General features: G+C 33.7%; 1 protein-coding gene across 1 annotated transcript in view; it reads left to right on the top strand.

The window, feature by feature from the left end:
* The window catches only part of NEGR1 (neuronal growth regulator 1), a 738,246-nt gene extending 719,007 nt beyond the window's left edge, over nt 1-19,239 (top strand). The window contains exon 7 of the mRNA XM_004679123.2: nt 16,317-19,239. Within this exon, the coding sequence (XP_004679180.1) occupies nt 16,317-16,441 (125 nt within the window). The 3' untranslated portion in view covers nt 16,442-19,239. The remainder of the gene's footprint in view (nt 1-16,316) is intronic.
* Nucleotides 19,240-21,160: the final 1,921 nt, after the last annotated feature.

Genomic DNA, 21,160 nt, shown 5'->3' with positions numbered 1-21,160 from the left:
GATAAGATGAAATACCACCTACAGTACACTTGATCTTGCTAGTTTGACTTCTTAAAATAAATTATGGGCTGATTTGGCATAGTGACTTTTAACATAAATTGCTATTATAATCTAAAGAAGCAATTCTAAAGGAGACTGCTATTTCACTTCATCTACATAAAAGGGTTTAGGTTATTTCTACGTTCATTCTTTCCTGCATGCAATTTATTTGCTGTAACTTTACATGACAGGAACAACAAAAATCCATGCTTTGTTCATTCCATCCATTCTTCTATTCATGCATGATAAGTAGCAAATAGCAGCTTAAATGGGAAAATGACACAAGTTAAAAAAGTATGTTGTCTTTACATTTTGTATATAAAATACTGTTGTTTAGGGAATGTGTGTGCCTCTTTCCCGACCAAAAATACAATTAGATTGTACCTTTAGGGAAATAAGATGAGCCCAAGGTTTTACTCTTTACCTTTAGGTATTCATTCATTCATTTATTCACTAATTTAAATATTCTTATAATTTCAATAATTGCTGTCAATAATGAGAGTTATAGTCCAAAGATGTTTTAGCAATAGGATGTAATGGCTAGAAAAAGAAAACATACTAAACAAAGGTACTAGAGACACACACTTTTCTGCAATCATGTCCTCCTGGGAATGTTTGATATTTTTTGGTACTGATTTTGGCTGATGTTTTGTGAACATTATGCTTGACTAAGCTTTCTGTCACTGTCTCTAAATTCTATTTGTCCAGATTTTGCCGTGGTGCCTATTTTCTGTGTCATCTGTGTTCATTATTTGGCCACAAAGGAGTGAGAAAATGAGCAGGGTAATGTCGGATTAGTTATTCATTGATAAGTATTCAGATTCAGTCATTTTACATTTAAAAAATGTGGGAAGAGTGCACACAGGGCTTTCGGTCAAGCTTTCATGCTGTACTCTCGATAGAGATTACATATATGTATATATTATCTCATTCAGGGCACAGCATGGAGTTGGAGTAATCTTGGATTTGTAAGTGGCTTGTGATTATTTCATTTCAACTCAATGCTACAATATTACTGACCTCCTGGAGTCTCTGATTGGAGGTTTTGTTTTTATTGTTTGAAAAGGTGAGGAAAGCATTGTGGAGAACAGAAGAACAGACATTATGTGTCTCACAGGATTATAGAATGCCATCTAAATAAAAACTTGAATTAAAAATAGACAAATTCTAAAGGGAGACTTGTTTGAAATTATAAGAGAAATTCTGCCTCCCTAAATCTCCTATGCTTTATGCCCTATTGTTCCAGGAAGAGTGAGTGCAAAGAGACACTTAGAAGTCAGATATCCTTTTTTTTTTTTTTAGATTGATTTATGGAGAAAAAAAAAGATTTATTTAGGTTTGCATACAGAACTGGCCAGAGGTGCCAGGCCAGAGATGCAGGGGTAGTGACAGGATTCACTAGAGATAGAGTGGGGAGCAGAACAGGGAGATTCACCAAGTATACTGCTGAGGAGCAGCAGGTGAGACAGGGGAAGTCTGCTGCACCATGTGAATCACCTCCAGGACAGATGAAACTATTGCTGAAGGGGCTGTGGCTAGCTTGCAGTGCTGCATCCTAACCTGTTGCAACACCAGCGAGGGCCAGAAGTCAGATATCTTATTACAACAACTAATAAGTAAACCTGAGCTTCCAGATAATTTTATTTTACCTAAGTAATTTAATATTTTATTACACTTAACCTAATGGCCATGACTGAGGGGACCCCATGAAGGCATTACATTCTTTGTTAAACAAAACGCAGCAGTTTGCTCTGGGACCAAACTGGTCATATAATCATACATCCGTGGGCATAGTCAAAAAACATTATCTCCTCCATCACAAAAAAATCATAGGTATTAATTAATAACCCCATCCTATACTTAGAAATTTGAGGCTTACACACTTCAGCATTTAAGGCTTCAATTATTTATACTAAAAGTTTTCTAAAAGCAGCTTTACAAAAAAGGGGATCATGATGATATAATAAGAGATTAAATAAAGTGAACAAATTAAAACACAAAAACCATTATGGGCAGCATTTTACATGCCTTGCCCAAATGTTTGATAATTATAATGGATTGCTATTCTTATTCTGTATTTAATACTGGAAATATGTTCCTTGGAAATTGAAATAGTAAGTTATCTTTGTCAAGCAGGAGAGTCTAGCAGGTTTTCCAGCTTTATGTCTAACCAACTGGAAAAGAACTGCTGATCTCTACCTACTAGAGAAATGATGAAACGTAATATCTTCAAATAAACAACATGCAATTAAATATGCATTTGCAACTAGAAATAGTGGCATTCAATTTTTTCCTCCAAAGGTTCTTTTTTTTCAGTTTTCCCTTATTTTTAAATAACTTTTTAAACTTTTTTCATGATTTTGTAATTTGGAGATTAAACCATATTTAATGACTCAAGATTCATTTCCTGCTACTTGAAAACAAACCCAAATGCAATTCAATAGTATAAAATGCATTTTAGCATGGATATTCGAAGGGTAATGGAATTACAGTACTCTGATAATTTAGTAAACATGACCAAGAATAGAAAAGGATTCAAAATGTGCATTGGACAAAGATAGATTTGCAGGTTTTTGTTGATGCTTTCAACCACTCATTCTCTCAACTTCACCTAATTTGTTATATCTTTTCCAACTTTCACTTTCCTACTTCTCAGTTATTCCCTTTCATTTACAAAATCTTTTTTAATAGTGTGTCCACATTATATTTCATTTCTTTGTCAGCAAACAATAAAACAAGGCTTTCCTTGGTTTATTTTCCTTTAGCTACTAAACCCAAATTTAGCCTGTGATAGTTTTCATCATTCTCTAAGTGGTTGCCAGCTTGACCTAAGATCCTACCTCTAGCACTGGACAGTGAGATTTCATAGACATTGTAACTGTATACCTTATGAGGTAAAATAAATGAAACAATTGAGACAAATTGAGGAACCTTAAAGAAGAAAAATACACAGAACAATTAGGACAAATTGAGGAACATTGAACTGGTAAATTTGTGCATGCCATTGACATTCTGAATTATACAAATTTGAGTGAAGCTTTCAATGCACAAATATACCACTTCTATAACAATAGCCACTGTCATTGTATATGAGACATTATACACAGTGCAGCCAGCTGCGTCAAAGAGATGGGAGAATTGGAATTTGTTTTCAATGTTAAATTGAAATCACAAAAAAAAATATATTATTGTTATTCTGTACTCAAAGAGGAATGCTGCTAAATGAAAACCTCTATTTGTGTTTTAGGCAAATTTCTTATTCCTAATTCAGACATGTGACTAAAGCTACTTTATTACTCTTTACAAGCTGATAGCAGCCCTAATGCTAACACTTAGCAAATGCTCTTCTTGTTCATATATGAAGTCTATCAGAAGAATAGTTTAAGTAGGATAGTCAAGAAACAGTTTAATAAAGGAGGAGATTCTCATAAGATTAGTAGAAACCTGCAGAGTGCTTATTGCATCCTATTTTATTTCTTTTATCTTTTGAGAGAAAAGTATAACAATAAAATATTGATCTAAATATATTTTCTGCTTTTGATGAAAGCAGAAAACAATCATCTGTCCTCTAAAATATTAAAATAATAAAAAAAGAATACTCAAGTGCAGTTACATAGCTGAAACATTTTTATATTATGTTTCTAAGAATATTTGCAAATGGAAATAACTTTATGGTTGTTTTAAAATTTCCCCACTAATTGTGATTATAATTGAATTTAATGTGAAATGGACAATGTACATTAGAACACATATATTTAAATGTGGTGTTTTGATTTTGGCAGCAATTGCCCATAATTATTATTGTACTAGGGAACTAGAAAAGTGTTACTGTAATAAAATCAAATTGGCACATTTATTCTTTTTAAACTAGGCTTTGCTCTCTAAGAATCTATGGTTCCCTTAATCCCTTTTCCATTTTTCAAGTCTTGACCTTAAGCATGAATAATAAACAAGCAAGTCCTTCACTTGAAAAAAAAAATCAAACTATATTTCATGCAGAGATGTTCTGAATGTTAATTTTCTGATTTTATGTGTACCTTTGCAAACTGGTGAATCAAGAATTAATCTGGACATATATGCAGGGTTGTATATATACCTGTTCTTTAAATCCTAGGTAGCAACCTAATTTTCCTTTATACAAGTAAATTTACCATTTATAATAGATTTGTAATATAACAATTATTCAGATGTCACTAGTATTTGGCCAAGAAGTATTATAAGCTATATATTTGGTGCACTAAAAAATACAAGATGAAGCCCACCCTTGTGGCGCAACAGGTTAAAGCACAGCACTGAGAAGCTAAAGCCACTTCCCCATGAGTTCAATTCCCGCCTGCCCAGGAGGTGACCGCAAGGCGTGGCAGACCTCTCCCTACCCGCCTGCTGTTCCTCTCAGCAACGTACTTCCTCGATCTGCCTGTACTGCTCCCCACTCTGTCTCTGGTGAATCCTCTCACCCTCCACATCTCTGGCCTGTACCCCAGTTCTGTACGAATAAATAAATCTTTAAAAAAAAAACAAAAACAAAATGAACACATTATTAGATGCAAATAAAATATACATTTACTATGTAGATTTGAAATTATTTCAAACATTTGATATTTCAAAAATAGTTTTATCACTTTTAGCATGCATATAGAACAAACATTTTGTATATTTTTTCATTGAGATGACTAATTGAAGTGGTATGTAACTGTGGGCTAATTTATGAGCACATGAAATTATTTTAAATATTTTACATTTCGAATCAATCTAAGAACCTTGCTGCATTAAACATTAATAACCAGTAAAAGTTATAAAAACCTGAAACAAGGTGTAAAATAAATTAATATAGGCAATACAATATTCTGGAAAATATTGGCGTTTAGCGACTCGCATTAATTTTCTGTGCAGCTTTTTCCTCTCTAGACCATAGTCCCTCCTGACATTTAAATGGCAAAACCCCAAAATTTCTTTTCTCACTAGATTTCTAGCTTGATTATACTTTTACAAAGGAGAACAGATTCTTTCAAAGTTTTTTTTTTTTACACCTGGAATTCTAATATTACATGATTTGGTGGAAGTCATTCCTTTTCTTCTGGAAATGTTTTTTTTTTTCCTCCTTAGCTAAGTCACTCAAAGCCAAAATTAACTCTTACTCATCTTTGTATACTCAATGTCTAGCTCACTATGTTACACATAGTTTTAGTGACTGCTCAGCAAGCACTAGTTGAATAAATATTGTGCTTATAGATTTAAAAAAACAGTCACTACTAAGTTATTTTCTGACTTGTCTGAGTCAAAGAATAATTTTCCAGGTTTAGCTTCAAACATGTATACATTTAGGTTAGGTATAATTGAAAATACTGCTAAAACTAAGGCATCTGCAAATGAAGACTTGGTCTTATGAAATGACAAAACTTCTTTTCATGGTTTGTGATAAAATAATTGTGAATATAATCTTATCAGCTAATATACTAAAGGACTTATTTTCTTATGCAGCCCCAGGAAGCCTTTTTATAGTTACAGTGAAAAACTCTTTCAAATAGGAATATCTGGTCAAATTTGCAATTTCCATAAAATATAAAATGGAGGTAAAGTGTTATGACCATATACTCATCACAGTCTCATCCCTCTCTTTTAAAAATCTTGACCAATGTTGGAGAAATAGTGAGCTATGTGTTGGCTTTATATTTTCAAAAAGAAATTACTAACCATCCTTAAATCAATGTGAAGGTAGAGTAAAGAATATGATTAGTGCTAGTGTCACTATGCAAATATATTCATTTCTTTTCATTTTTTTCTGGACTAGAATTCCCTAACATCTGACTTTTGTATGCATGGCCCCATATTCCATTTATAGCAATTGTATCCCCCTTTTACCATTTTTACAAGTTGGATCACTTCAGGAGAAAGTGTGAGCCATGAGGCTGGAGAAAAGAGTATTTTAAAGTTGTCAAGAGAGGGATATTTTACAGTTGAAAACATAATAAAATAATAATAATAAGAATCATGAGTGCTTTTAAATATTTAAGAAATACAATAGGAGATGGAACTTTCATTAGGCAATGTTGCTGGTGTAGCAGAAACCAAAATGATGATAGTGTGAAACAGTGGGTGATATTCCTGGGATAAAACCTATGAGGGAAATAAATATCAGATTTAATTAAGATTTTAAAGACACCCTTTTTATTAAAGGAACATGCTGGCTAATGATATAATTAATGAAAACCTCATAAAAGTGAGGCAATTTAATTATCATAAGCCAAGAAAAGTATAAGCAAAGACATTAGTTAGTTGTCTACTTTTCATTAATATATTTATCCAAAATTAACTTACTGCTGCACACCTATTGTGTGCACAGAACCATATACCATGAGGATCTGATGTTATACTGGACACAGTATTTATAGACTATTGTTCTTTCCTCCTTCAAGTATGAGCGTCAATTTTGTCTGGAACCTCCCAAAAAGAGTAGCTGGCTTATAGGTGATTGTTTTGGAAGAAATTCCAAAGAACTCTAGTGGGAGACTGGAGCAAGTTAAACAGGGGAAGAGGGAGAGTAGGTCCAAGAATTTGTTGCTGAGCAAGTCTGAGTTCTGAGTGACTGGACTTCCCATGGGGGCTTCTGGAGGAACCATGTGGAACATGTATCAGAGTGGTTTGACCTGAGTAAAACTGGTTGTCATAGCAACAGCTAAAGTTAAAAAGGTAATGAGGCTGTAATTAAAATAAAAAAGGTATATGAAACAAATCCATTTTGCAAATTTATCTAATGAGAGATTTAAAAGATAACTTTTCCTATTTTCAATCACTGTGCCAGCCACTGGAGAAGAGACAAAGAAATAGAGAAAAATGAAAAAAAAAAAACTCATGGTCCCTGCCCTATAAGAACTCTACAAGAGGAGGCTAGTCTCAGAAAACCATGAGGGAGGAGTTTGAATTGCAATAGAACCTCAAGGGTCACTGATGTTATTATCAAGGTAACCTTTAAACTAAATTCTTCAGAAGTGAAACTATGGCGGGTAGAGGTCAGAAAATTGGAAGGAAGAAAAAGGTGATTCTAACTAAGGGAAGCACGGATTTCAAGGCGGGAGTTAAAGGAGATGGTTGTTCACATCATTGTAATGTACAAGAGAAATTGTAAACAAAGGCTATTCCCCACTGCAAGGAACAGTACAAAAGGCATAACAATGAACATATGTAGAAATATTTATTTAAAGAATGAATTTCCAATTTGCATTTTTAGAGCTATGCTTTAGAGGAGAATATTTTTGTTTCAAATGTATAGGATTTTTATATACACAGGACCTTCTCTAACAACTCAAATTCCATCTTAGGTCTAGGTAGGGACTTTCACAGGTACTTTTGTGTGAATATGAATACATTTAAAAAGCTACTATTTAAGTAAGCACACTGATAAGCACTTTATTTGCTTAACCACAACTCTGTGAGGAAGGTATTTTTATCCCCCTTGTTAGGCAAATTGAGGCACAAAAATAGGACTGTGTGTATGTACACATTTGTGTGCATGTAATTATTGTATGATGTCTCCAGAGACATCTAAGAATATGAGTCTTCTTTTCAAAAAAGAATCAATCTCCCATTACAATGTTGATGTTTCCAAATCATTAATTGTTGATTGATACTACTTATCTATAGTGTTCTTGAGCTTTATAATAAAATCTCATTAAACTGCAGAAATGAAAACAATTCACCTATAGTTTTTTTAAAAAAATGTCTTGACAGTGCTAATCACTTGATCAAAAGCTGTGAACAATAGAAAAGTATGTAAATAATGACTCCTGGACTTAAGACTTTCAGGCTGTGCGGAAGGAAATGAGAGTGATGAAGGTTAGGAAAAGGCAAATGGCACTGGGAGAAAAGAGGAACTGGCAGATTAATTCTGACTGGACTTAGATGTTGATTTTGGGAGACTATACAGAAAGGGAGCAGAATGTTCACAAACATGAGCTTGTCTTATTTTTGCCTCTACTTTAAACACTTAATTCAATCTTCACCAACCTATAGAACTGATAGTGTTCAGTAAATGACTATCCCTCGTTTTGCCCCCCAACCCTAAACAGTACTGACAGGCTCTAAATTTGTGAGCAGGTTGCACTGGAGATGAACACTGAAAGATCAGTATTATTCCAACATATAGAAATGCAGAAGTCCTGGCCAGAAGAAGCAGAATGTAATCAGATATACAAATGCAGGAAAGACTGGACATGTCTTGAGTGTGGATAGCCTTCCTGGCTGGTGTAACTAGTGTAGAAGGCCAGAGAACAGTCAGTGACAGGTAGTGACAGGTTGAAAAAGTCTCTTTGGGGAAGTTTACAGAGGCCTTGAATCCCAAAGTAATTTAGATTTTAGTAAATTGGCTTACTAATTTTTACTTCATTTTATTTTTTATTGAAGTAACATGACATTATAAAATTTTAGGAATTTCAGATGTGTATTTTTGAAAATCAAAAGTACAATACTAAATTTAATGGAGTATTAAGTTTTTTAAGAGCCAAAATATAATGACAAAATTAAAGAATTATTGAAGATAACTGAAAATCAATCTGGAGCATAATAACTGGAACAATTTAAGTAAGTCAGAAATATAACACCAGATAATCATTAACTTTTATTGCATTTAAAAACTAAGGAAAAGAGAGTGGAAAATGGAAAAAAGTGAAAAAGACAATCAAACCTGGATCCTTAATGCTGAAAAAAAAAAAACAGTATTGTACAATACAGAAAAAGAAACTGGTTTAGGATAACCTTCCAAACAAAGGAAAAGTAGAGAATAATATTTAATAACCAAAACAATTGTGGTTTTGAATAGATTTGGCCATAAAACTTATGTTTAAACATTTATATAAAAACAACTTCATACCCACAGAGCTATGTACAGTAAAAATCTTAAACCCTTCTTCAACTTACAAAAGTGTTTACCAGTTTACAATTTCTTCCATTTTTTACCACCTTAACAATGTCACAGTGTTGATACACCTGATGGCAATGACTATTATTGACCTTAAGAACACAGCTGAGTTTCTATTTTAATTTCTGTAAAACCTGTGAAAATCTGTGTAGTCAAAGCACTTTGTATTATAAGTTTGATGTACATATGTGTTTCTGTGTGCATTTTATATAATAAAATCAATTTTGCAAACGCATACTTCTACATACTCCAATACATATAATAACACTTATAGAGAACCCATTTACAAGCCAACTTGGATGGTGTAATGGACTTAGCCTAAGTTAAAATAATGATTAGGGTTATATAAAATTATCACTATAGACAACATACTTCAAAACAGAGCTATTATAGACTCATCTATAATAGCAGATAGATTTGCTAAAAACAGTAAAAGAAAAAAAAATCCACTGCATTCAGAAGATATTGATGAACAGTTCAGGCTTTGAATCTTTTTTCGATGACTATGAAGGACAGAAAAAAAGCAGCAAAATTTGTTTCTGTTGGGTGATTGCTTACTTACTCTCCTTAGCTCAAATTAGAGGTAATAGTCTTGGAGAGTTTCATCTGGCTATTTGCAGATAAAAGTATTTATCTCCAAATAGGCATATTTCTGAACATAGGTAATAACAGTGACAAACTGTTATGTTTAAAGAATCCTAATGTAGCTGATGCTGAGTAAACAGGATCACACACCGTGAACTTTGGCAAAATGGCTATTCAGCAAGCAGAAAAGGATTCAAAGATGTTGGCCTGCCAGAGAAATAGCTTTAGTTGCTAAGAACAAGCTGGCACTGAAATTCCATGAGTCAGAAAGAGAACAGAATAGTATATTTTCTCTGGCCATTCTCCTCATTGTTTATAACACAAAATAGAGAAACTTTCTGTGAAAATAGCTATTTAACATTTTTATGTTTGTGAAGGTTTGGTCTGTGAACGATGTTGGCATTTCCTGAAGATAAGTATTCAGTTTCTGATTAAATGAAAAACTAAAATGCTTAAACATTTTCAGTTAGAATTTAGCAAAATCTAACATAAATATCTAAATACAAATTTTTTTATAAACCTAATCCTCTAATTTGAGAAAAGTATGCCAGTGTGCACTTGTTAAAGGGATTTCTTCTAAAGAAGACAAAAGGGAAGGCTAACTGCAGGAATTTAAAGTCATTACCCAATTTTTTGCTTTCTCTCCCTAAAAACACAGAACTGGCTGTAGTATAAGTTCATAAATTTAGTCTTGCTGGATTAGAGGCTGAAAAGAGTGGACCGTGCTGTGTTTATTGCTCTGTATCCCACGACACAATGCATGGCATAGTAAAACTGTGGAATAAAAAAATGTGAAAATCTGTAACTTGGTAGCCACAGCACAATACAAAGTGTGTTACTCAGGTACTCCTCAACCCCACAGCCTACAGGAAGAAGATCCTAGATTGCCTATAGTCCAGGGGCATGCAATCACCAATCGAAAAAGCCCACCCCTGGCAATCGCTGTGCCACAGGTGTGAGGTGGCACAGAAGATATGCTTAGACCACACTAGGTCTTTGACATAGTTTAGCCCATCTTAGATCTCAACTATTTGATTGTATAAGAACTTGCACAGAGAGAAATAATGAGATTATGTCACCTGTGTAGAGAGTGGCCTGATTCTTCAATACACCATAAGCAAAAAGTTGTATATCCACTTATATAGCATATCCCATCCCAATGTTATCCTCCTCCCCTAATCTCTATTCAGTGTTTAGACATAATTATGTGATACTAAAATATCCGAGTGTGATCTAAGTCTTCAATATTCCCTCCACCTGCCAGTGGTTTTAAGGTCTGGCTACTGCTAAAGAGTAGATTGAAACCATCGTCTGAAAAAATGATTTCAGGGCCTGTGATGAACAGAATTGAAGTCTTTTGGATAGAATCAATGGCGCATAATTTCTCAGTAAATTAATGTGCACTCTAATTCGAATACACAAAAATTACTCTATCATAGGAAATCTAATATAGGTGTAAATCACTCACTTCCCATTAAAGTGTCCTCAGTCAAATGTAAATTGAGGCCAGCTTTTTCTTCTGGAAGCAGAGTTAATATAGCTAAAGCAACCCTACCTAAGATTGCAACAAACATCTGAAAAATATGACTCAATGCTAGTTAGTTAAAAAGCTTGAATAATTTAAGAAAATTGCCTAAGCAAGTAATTGGTATTATACCAAAACTAAATACTTCACAGTTACACTTGCTTTTGCCTAAAAATAAAAACTAGAGCAATACAAGGGAAAACTGCCAAGACTGAAAATAATATGCAGCAGCTGTAAGTAATTGGAAGTAATAATTGTAATGAGGCAAGATGAAAGATATGTGCTACAGCCCAGATTTGATCTTCCTGTTGACAACCAGGAGATATCCCAAAGACCTGGACCCCACACTTCCAGGTCTAGCACTTCTAGCTGCTTGAGAGGCCCTGTGAAACAAAACTTGGCATTAGGTTAGCCATCAGCCAATTTCAAGGCTTTGCACTCTACCATTCTCACAGAAAAAAAAACAACATGAAGAGATAATCCTTCCTTCCTTCAAGAATCTGCAGAATAAAAGAAATTAACCAAGCATCTGGCAGTAAATAGTAGTAAATAAAAATCCTGCAAAAGAAGTCAAGAGAATAAAGAGAATAAAAAATATTTTTGGAAAATTAAATGGAGGACAGCTCTATGAGGCCGAGGAAAATTGATTTACCTAAGTGTAGATTAAGAATGAAGTAAAATATACTTGTTCCATCTCGAGCCAAAGAGAAAACTCTACGGGGACACAGACAATTTCTACATTATCAGTGACTCAGTGAATGCATAGCACACACTAAATTTGCTAAATGAATGAGAATAAGAAGTCTTTAGCTAATACTTGAGGGAGTGCTCATCTTGTATTAGAAACTGTACTGAGTGCTTTAAATGTATCAACACATTTAATCTTCAATATAACTTTTGAAAAAGTACTAGTCCTCATTTGCAAATGATGATACTGAACTGAACACACTTAAGAAACTTCATTAGGTTAGTTCAGTTAGAAAAAGCTGTAACTGCACTTTGAACCATGGCATCTGAACCTACAATTCATATATGTTTATGTTTAAAAACTAGAATGCCTTTAACTTGCCTAGAAATTTTGGAAGAATGAAAACCACTCTTTTCTGCTGTTTGTTTTCAATTCTGATCTATAATCCACACCAAAATAACCATGAATTACCCCCCCTTATTCCCCTTTTCTCTTTTTCTTATGTAAAATGAGACTGAGAAAGCAATTAATTGCTACTAGTGCTGCTCTCCTTCTCTACCTCTACTTGTTTTAAATTGTCACCCTTTTGTTTTATGTTTTCTTTTTCTTCCCCTTACTGTCTCTTTTCCTTGTCATTAAACTTCCCCTTTCTACAATTTCTGGGAAAAAAACCAAACACTGTTAAGAGGCTACTAGATAAGAAACACTACATCTCTCCCATCATATATGTTGCCTTTAAAGCACCAGGGAGGCCCCAGAAGGAGACTGCTACTTGATTTTAGAACTAAAAGTATTAAATTCAGGCCCTCTCTGGTGGCACAGCTGGTTAAAGCATAGCACTAAGAAGCTACACCGACTTCAGCATGAGTTCAATCCTCGCCCCGGGGGTGATCCACATGGCAAGGCAGACCTCTCCTCACCTGCCCACTGACCCCCTAAGCAGTATGCTTCGTCAGTCTGCCTGTTCTGCTCCCCACTCTGTCTCTGGTGAATCCTCTCACGGTCCCTGTACCTCTGGCCTCTACTCTAGTACTGTATGCATAAATAAATCTTTTAAAAAAAGTGTTAAATTTATGAGCAACCAAAAAGTACATCAATTTGAGACCTGACAAAAATATATGTTCCATTAATTGCAACTTTAATGTATAAGTTAAAAAACACATTATTGCTATAACTTTGTAAATAAACAGGAAGCTGAGTGATAGAAATTAAAAGCATTTTGAGGGAAATGAAATTGAAAATATATGATATAGGGTCCTCCCTGGTGACACAACTGGTTGGAGCATACCACTGTGAAACTATCTGCAGCCACTTTGTGCTGGAAACCCTAGGATGAATAAAATATGAACTGTGAGAGTTTGTAGTTTGCTATGAGAAACTGATATGCAGATATATATATATATATGCAATATGATAGTTGTATAGAAGGTGACCTAATGACACAATAGGGTAATGTTCTCAGTTTACTGAAGGAAAAAGGACTCAAGAAAAATTGTACCAAGTTACATTTTAAAGGACAGGTAAGGAGCTTTGAGGGTTCTTTATATTCTACCCTCTTTATGTACTAATTTGTCATGATAATAAAAATTTTATCTTTTACTTGTATGCTGTTAAAACCTGTTATTTAAGAAATGATGTTATATGATTTGCTTATGATAAATCCTTTAAAATTATACTGCTTTTATTGCACTTAGGATTCTTAAAAAACAATAGCTTAAGTAACTCTGTGATAGCTGTCAAAGAAGAGCAAACAGACAAATTAAATATTTATTTATAGATTTAAAAAGTATACATCTTTTGGCCCTCCCTGGTGGCGCAGCGGATTAAAGCACAGCACTAAGAAGCTAAAGCCTCTTCCGCATGAGTTCGAGTCCCGCCTGCCCCGGAGGTGACCACATGGCGTGGCAGACCTCTCCTGACCCGCCCGCTGCTCACCTCAGCAGTGTACTTAGTCGATCTGCCTGTTCTGTTCCCCACTCTGCCTCTGGTGACGCCTCTCACCACCCCTGAGCCTCTGGCCTGTACCCCAGTTCTGTATGCACAAATAAATAAATAAATCTTTTTTAAAAAAAAAGTATACATCTTTTTAGGTAATTAAACAGCAGAAAATAAGGAGTTTCATATTAGGCATTTTATGTATCAGAGCTTGAAAAAAAGCTGTCTGTGAAACAACACACTTATTTTCTTAATTGCCTTCTCATTTTTGAAACTAATTTGTGTTGTAAATACAAGTGTTAAGTAGTTATTTCATTCTGTGTTCACTGAAGATTAATAATCTCAGCCCTTGAATCTCACTGACCTGGAATCAACAATTGGACTGTCAAGGCAACTTCCACTGACAGTGGCCAAAGCATCTTTCATCCCCTTTAGTTTCTTAGAGACATAAACAACACAATTTATTCTTGTTACATGAAATATAGTCATTGGTGAAAGTTCCTGTAAAAACTACCTACTGGTAATTCAAATTTAGTATGACTAAAACTGCTCCTGAATTTGACTTTTGGATTTGGGAGTGAAATAGTATACATTTTTTATTACATTATTCATTTCTACTAGGAAACAGTTTGAAATCCAGGCTTTATTAAGAAAAGGTCATTAAAAGTATGTTGCTGGAATTTTTTGTTATTAATATTATTAGTATTATGGTAAATTAGAATTGTCCTCAAGCAAGACTGAACTTGTCTGCAACATTCAATTTCTGGAAGGCAATATAATGCACATTCAAAGAGGGAAATGTCCTCTTGTGAAATGAAGTGAAATCTATCAGTAGACTCCCATAATATCCCACATGGAGATTGGTGAATCACTAGTTGAAAACTCTCAATGAAAAATCACCATGATTTAGCCAACTATCACACTCTTATATAAAAGTGTGATCTTTCTAATGTATAAGTGTGATAGTTTAATTCAATAACTCCAATTTCTTCAAAATCTTCAGTTTATAAAGATAAATTCTTTCACAATATATTTGAGGTTTTTCTATCTGTCTAGTTTCTAGTTTGAATTCTTTTCTCGCCAGACTTTCAACATGCATGGTCCAACAAGATAAATCTACTTTTAGATCCTAGAATCTCTCCCATGCTTCTGTCTTTGAATTATTTCCTCTACCTGAATGATGTTCTCCTTCAGTAATACACTGCTCAGTCATTCCTCTCTTATTCAGTCAGATTTATATACACAATTTTCTATGTCAATGCAGTTTGTACATGCAACTCTAATATTCTAAGATTGTATTATAATTGTCTGAATACTTTTCATCAACTCAAAAAAAGGACAGTGGAATAGTGAACCTTTTTTTTTGCCTTCCCAGCAGTTAAGACACAGGATCATCTCCTCCCTCCTGTGGTTCTTTTCAAGGTTCATCTTGAACTGAATGAGCAAACACATTAACATCAGATGAATCAGTAGGAGAAAGACCAAATTTAATTACATACACATGGAGAGTTTACAGCGCTGCAAATTCTAAAGTCAATGGACCAACCCAAGGGTTTAGAGCCTGATATAAATAATTGGATAGGGGCCTGAGGTTTTAAGAAGAGAGGAGTGTCTCTCTTGTGGCAAGAAGAAGATGACTTAAGGACAACAAAAACTTGCCTCTAGATGTTTGCCCTTCTATAAGATAGGTTTTCCAACAAAAGGTCATTTCTGGAGATGTCTGTAAATCAAGATAATTAGCAACCTGAGTTATTGTTACAGTTTTTCTCAAAACCCATTAAGTTCTCAATTATAACTTCATTCCACATAACAAGATGACAGATATTGGAAAAAGCAAACTCTGGACATTTTGGAAAAAGCCTGTCTGAATATTTTGGGGAAACTGGTCCTATGTGCAGTATTTGGTCAATAAGATGGTTCATTAATACATGTATATCCCACATCTATGGATCCAGAATAATTAAACTCATAGAAAAGAGAAGGTGGTTACCAGAGGGTTGGGAATTGAAGAGATATTGAGTACAAATGTGGAGCTAGTAGATAAATAAGTCCTGGAGAGTTATTGTTATTATGACTATAGCAATAATTCTATAGTATAAACTTTAAAGTTGCTGAGAGTGAATCTGAATTTTTCCTAGGCGAGAAAAGAAATGACAATTATATAATGAGATAGAGGTACTACTTAACACTGTAATCACAATTATATTACAATATACAGATGCATTAAATTAATATATACCTTGACATATATAATTGTCAGTTACATCTCAATAAAAACAAACTAAAGAATATAAGAATGAATTATTCACTAATACAAATATTCACAGAACATATAAGAATAATTTGGATGCTGTTTATTGAATATCTTGCCTGTGACCAGTCCAGTACAATGTGCTGCAGTCTCACTGCAGCCCTGTCAGGTGGATTATAGTATTTCTATTTTACCTTTGAGAAAACTGCAACTAGGTAAGGTTACTCGAATAGGCCATATATAAGCAGAAAGCAAAATCAGATGTGAACGATTCCATTGCCAGTTCTCTCCCCAATCCACCCAGCTGCTTTTTGATTATTGTTAAGATCCTGAAAGACACAAATTAGATTTTGATTTAATCTTTTCCATTCCTTTCCAGCTCCAAGTACAGCCCAGTATGGAATTACCGGGAGCGCTGACGTTCTTTTCTCCTGCTGGTACCTTGTGTTGACACTGTCCTCTTTCACCAGCATATTCTACCTGAAGAATGCCATTCTACAATAAATTTAAAGACCCATAAAAGGCTTTTAAGGATTCTCTGAAAGTGCTGATGGCTGGATCCAATCTGGTACAGTTTGTTAAAAGCAGCGTGGGATATAATCAGCAGTGCTTACATGGGGATGATCGCCTTCTGTAGAATTGCTCATTATGTAAATACTTTAATTCTACTCTTTTTTTTTTTTTGATTAGCTACATTACCTTGTGAAGCAGTACACATTGTCCTTTTTTTAAGATGTGAAAGCTCTGAAATTACTTTTAGAGGATATTAATTGTGATTTCATGTTTGTAATCTACAACTTTTCAAAAGCATTCAGTCATGGTCTGCTAGGTTGCAGGCTGTAGTTTACAAAAACGAATATTGCAGTGAATATGTGATTCTTTAAGGCTGCAATACAAGTATTCATTTCCCTGTTTCGATAAGAGTCAATCCACATTTACAGAGATGCATTTTTTCTTTTTTGATAAAAAAGCAAATAATATTGCCTTCAGATCATTTATTCAAAATATAACACATATCTAGATTTTTCTGCTCGCATGATATTCAGGTTTCAGGAATGAGCCTTGTAATATAACTGGCTGTGCAGCTCTGCTTCTCTTTCCTGTAAGTTCAGCATGGGTGTGCCTTCATAAAATAATATTTTTCTCTTCGTCTCCAGCTGATAAAAGTGTTTTGCCAAATCCTACAATTTGAAAGCAAAAATTAAACTATAAAGATCAAGTTAAACTATATCCTATCTCCATTGGACTGTAAAATTCTCTCCCCTCATTATTGGGGTTTGAGAATTTTGCCTCACAATGATGCAGTTTTATGATGAAAAGTAATTTAACTAGCATGGTACAGGTAAATTTACCATATGGTGTCTTTAGTTGTTGCTAAATGTTAGATCCACTATGGTGAATAATTCCCTTTAACATGGCAACACAATCCATTCAAGGGATTACATAGCAATACAGCATTTCTCCCTTCACTATATTCCTACATGAATTTCTAAGATGGTTTGTCAGAAAGGACAAAAAAATCTGATCACCTAATATTACATGAGTTGGTAAGCACTCAAAATTAATTTGGTTCCAAGGCAGGTAAGTTGATATGACAGATAGATAGAGTGCTCCTATGAATAGGAGTACTTTGCATATTTTCTATCTGAAAACATCACTCAGTTGATTGTTTAGAATGTATGTTCTATTTTTAAAAATCCAAAATATAACAAAAATTGCACACTGGTATATCACAGATCACTTTCTGAAATAACTAATTTGCAATAAAATATTTCTCCATAGTCTTTCCAGTGCCAACAAGTAAGGCCAAAAGAAAAGTAATTACCATGGTTTATTTCTTCTTCATGATTTACATAGAGGTGATCAAAAGAAGACACAACTCTGGTGGTGAAAGTATCTTAAGCTATATTAATTATCATAAATATTAGGTGACTTTATCATTAAGAATGAAAACTACATTTTTGGAGGAAATTGCTATTACTCTGACAAGTATTTTATTACAGGAATAGTTTTATGATTTTACTTTAAAGAAAACATAGCCATGAAAGATATTTAATAAGTGTGACTAAGTTTCCAGTTTCACTACACCTAGATAAAAAATATTGGTACCCTTCTGCAAGTCATAATAATAACAAAACCCTACTAATAAAATTAGATGCAAATTTCACAAGGTTGTACATATTTAAGATGTCAAATATTTTGTCCTAAAAGAAATGGTTTGAAAATTATGAATTTTTTCAAGTAAAATTAGTTTATTGGACACCATAATTCTATTTTAATTAGGAAAAAAAAATGAATCCTAAGTGAGGAGACATAAGTATAAAATATTTCTACCAAATGGCAATAATATGGCATAGTGCTATTCAGTTTACTCACTGTAATAATTTACCTTATTTTGACTGATATTTTAAAAGTAGGCTTTTTAAACATGACATTTAAACTTTGGTTACTATTGGTTTATTTTTTTAAAATATCCTTTGTGGAATTGGTGAGTATATGACTTTTTTTGTTGTATTGCAGCTTTAAAGTGGCACACTCCATAATAATCTACTTACTAGAAATAGTGGTGCTACCACAGATGTTAACCATCAGTACCATTGTTTGGGAGGAAGAAACAGATCAAGAATGCATATTTTACAGTGACCGCTTTCCTAGAGTTAAAATACCTCCTCTTTGTAAGGTTTGTAGGGTAAATGTGAGGTAAATTGAGGTATAAACTATGGATGAACCAAATAATTAGTTCAAAGTGTTGTCATGATTCCGAAATTGTGGAGTCTGGTGTTTTTACCATAGAATGTGACAGAAGTACAGTCATAGCTCAGTAGCTATATGTATTTGCCTTTATGTTAGAAAAGACTTTCTTGAGTGACATTTTTAAATAGAGGAGGTATTCACTATGTTTTTCTGTATCACAGCAGCATTCCTAGTCCTTAGGCCCCTGGACAGAGTGAAATCATGAGTATTTATGAGTTCAATATTGTTCAAATAAGGCTACAGTATTTGCTTTTTTGTGTGAATGTATTGCATATAATGTTCAAGTAGATGATTTTACATTATGGACATATGAAATGTCTGATTATTCCATTTTATCAGTCCTGACTGTACAAGATTGTTGCAATTTTAGAATAGCAGTTTTATAAAATTGATTTATCTTTTGATTTATAACAATTTTTTCTAGCTATTCATTTCAGAATTATATTTCCCCAAGTTCCATTTGTGGGGACTCCTTTTGTTGCCCCTGAAATTTCTTTTTCAAAGAAGAGAGAAAATATAGAACACTTGAGGAAAGAAAAGACAGAAAAGGAAAGGAGGTAAAGGGAGGGAGGGAGGGAGAGAGGGAAGAAGGAGGGAGGGAAGGAAGAAAGAAAGCAATGATGAGGGAAGAACCAGAATATTAAGACACTTGACTTAATTCATTTGCATTCTTGGTTTAACTTTGAATGTTTCAATTATGTTTTGCAATGATCCCATTTGAAGCATAAGTCCTATTACTACCATTAAGGTACTATTATGCATCAATTCTATTACAAAAAGTACTGTCCAAATAATATTATGTTTGGGAGTGGGGAGGACATTAAAAGATTTGAAAAGGAAAGAATGTCCAACTTTAAGCCACTTGGGGGGGGGGATTTAAAATTTAACTGAAAAACTAATGATTCATCATAACATATAAGCTATATCTAGAAAGTAGAGTGGAGAAATGAGAAAATTACCCAGATAATTCAGGACAAAATATATATACATAAATACCCCTACATGTGAACTCAGAAGATTCTGAGAAATTTATCAAAGCCAATCATCTCTATTGATCAGATTTATTGAATTATTGTTAATCTATTCATTGTGCTTAGCTTTGTGACACAGCCAAAAGTTACCTATTTAATCTTTTCAATAAAAAATTGTTTTTTGAAATTCAGAAATGATTTTAAAAAAAGGTCAGGTTTTTAACTATTTATTGAAGTATGTGGATGTACAGTATTTCAATAGATATGAATATGAATAAATGGTATGCCTTAAGATCCTTTGAATATGTATTTACTTTAAAGACTGGGACGAGCACTTCCGGTCTTTTAGTAAAACATCCATATTTCATAATCTGATGTAAAATATGTTGTACTGTTTCCAATAGGTGAATATAAAGTCAGTTTATCAATTAAAATATGTATTTGACTCATTTTAAACTCTATTATCAAAGAACAAAGGAAGAAATAATTTAAGTACTCCACTCTGCTAATCCCTTTATTTTCTGCTGCACCCACTATACCACACTTACAACTTCCAGATACTCCATAGCTACAGAGTGAAAATTTTAGGTGCTCCAGTTTCAAATTGTTCTACATGTACGTAGCCTTTCTCTCTATTGTTGATTCTCTAAGGCTTTGACAAACTGAACTACAACCAACTTCAAGAAGAAGTTTCCTGAAGAAATTTTGTTATTAATTATTTAGAAATTTGACCTACTGAAATATAGCAGAGTTAGCAACATAGACTGATGAAAAAGTCCTGCTGATTTTGGGGCTTTACATCTGAAAACTCAAATGTACACAGGAGACACACAATCAGTATAATTACACAAGACAACTGGGTTTAAAACAGGAAATATCTACTCCACCTGGAGGCATACAGATACAATGTTCTTAAAAACACCTTGCATAACAAACAAACTGATTTGAAAGCTCTTACCTTGTGATGGCTATAATATGCAAATGAGTCAACCCAAATGAATGATTTAGGTCCTTTTCTCCAAATATGCCCATTTATGATGGTCAACCAAATAGAAGGGAACAAAATTATAGATAAACAAAATAATAAACAGTGAATAAGACAGCTGGCATAATAAGCTGTTTTGAAATATACATGCTATATCTATTTGGAAAACTATATCTACCAAATCTCCCCTCTCAGGAAAAAATGAAAATACAATAATAAACATCTGGTTTTTACACTGGTTCATTATTAATTCCTTTCCAACTTGTACTCATTCATATGGAAATTGAAACATCAAGTCTCAACCTAAATACTAGCTTGTAAAGCAGAGTTGATTTCTCTCTGAACATATTAGGTGAAAACATAGATACTTCAAAGTATTATCAAATGAATAGGAAAATAATTTGCTTTAGTTTATCAAGCCAAACTATAATAATTTAGGGAGAAAAATTCCACTCCACTGGGGGAGGTCAATGCAGAGAAGTCCCGGCATGGTCATGGCCAGCAGGGGCTGCT

This window comes from Condylura cristata, unplaced genomic scaffold, assembly GCF_000260355.1.
Source record: "Condylura cristata isolate star-nosed mole 26May11 unplaced genomic scaffold, ConCri1.0 scaffold00008, whole genome shotgun sequence".
Classification (NCBI taxonomy): domain Eukaryota; kingdom Metazoa; phylum Chordata; class Mammalia; order Eulipotyphla; family Talpidae; genus Condylura; species Condylura cristata.
The sequence above is the reverse complement of the archived record's forward strand: the minus strand, read 5'-3'. Positions and strand labels throughout refer to the sequence as shown.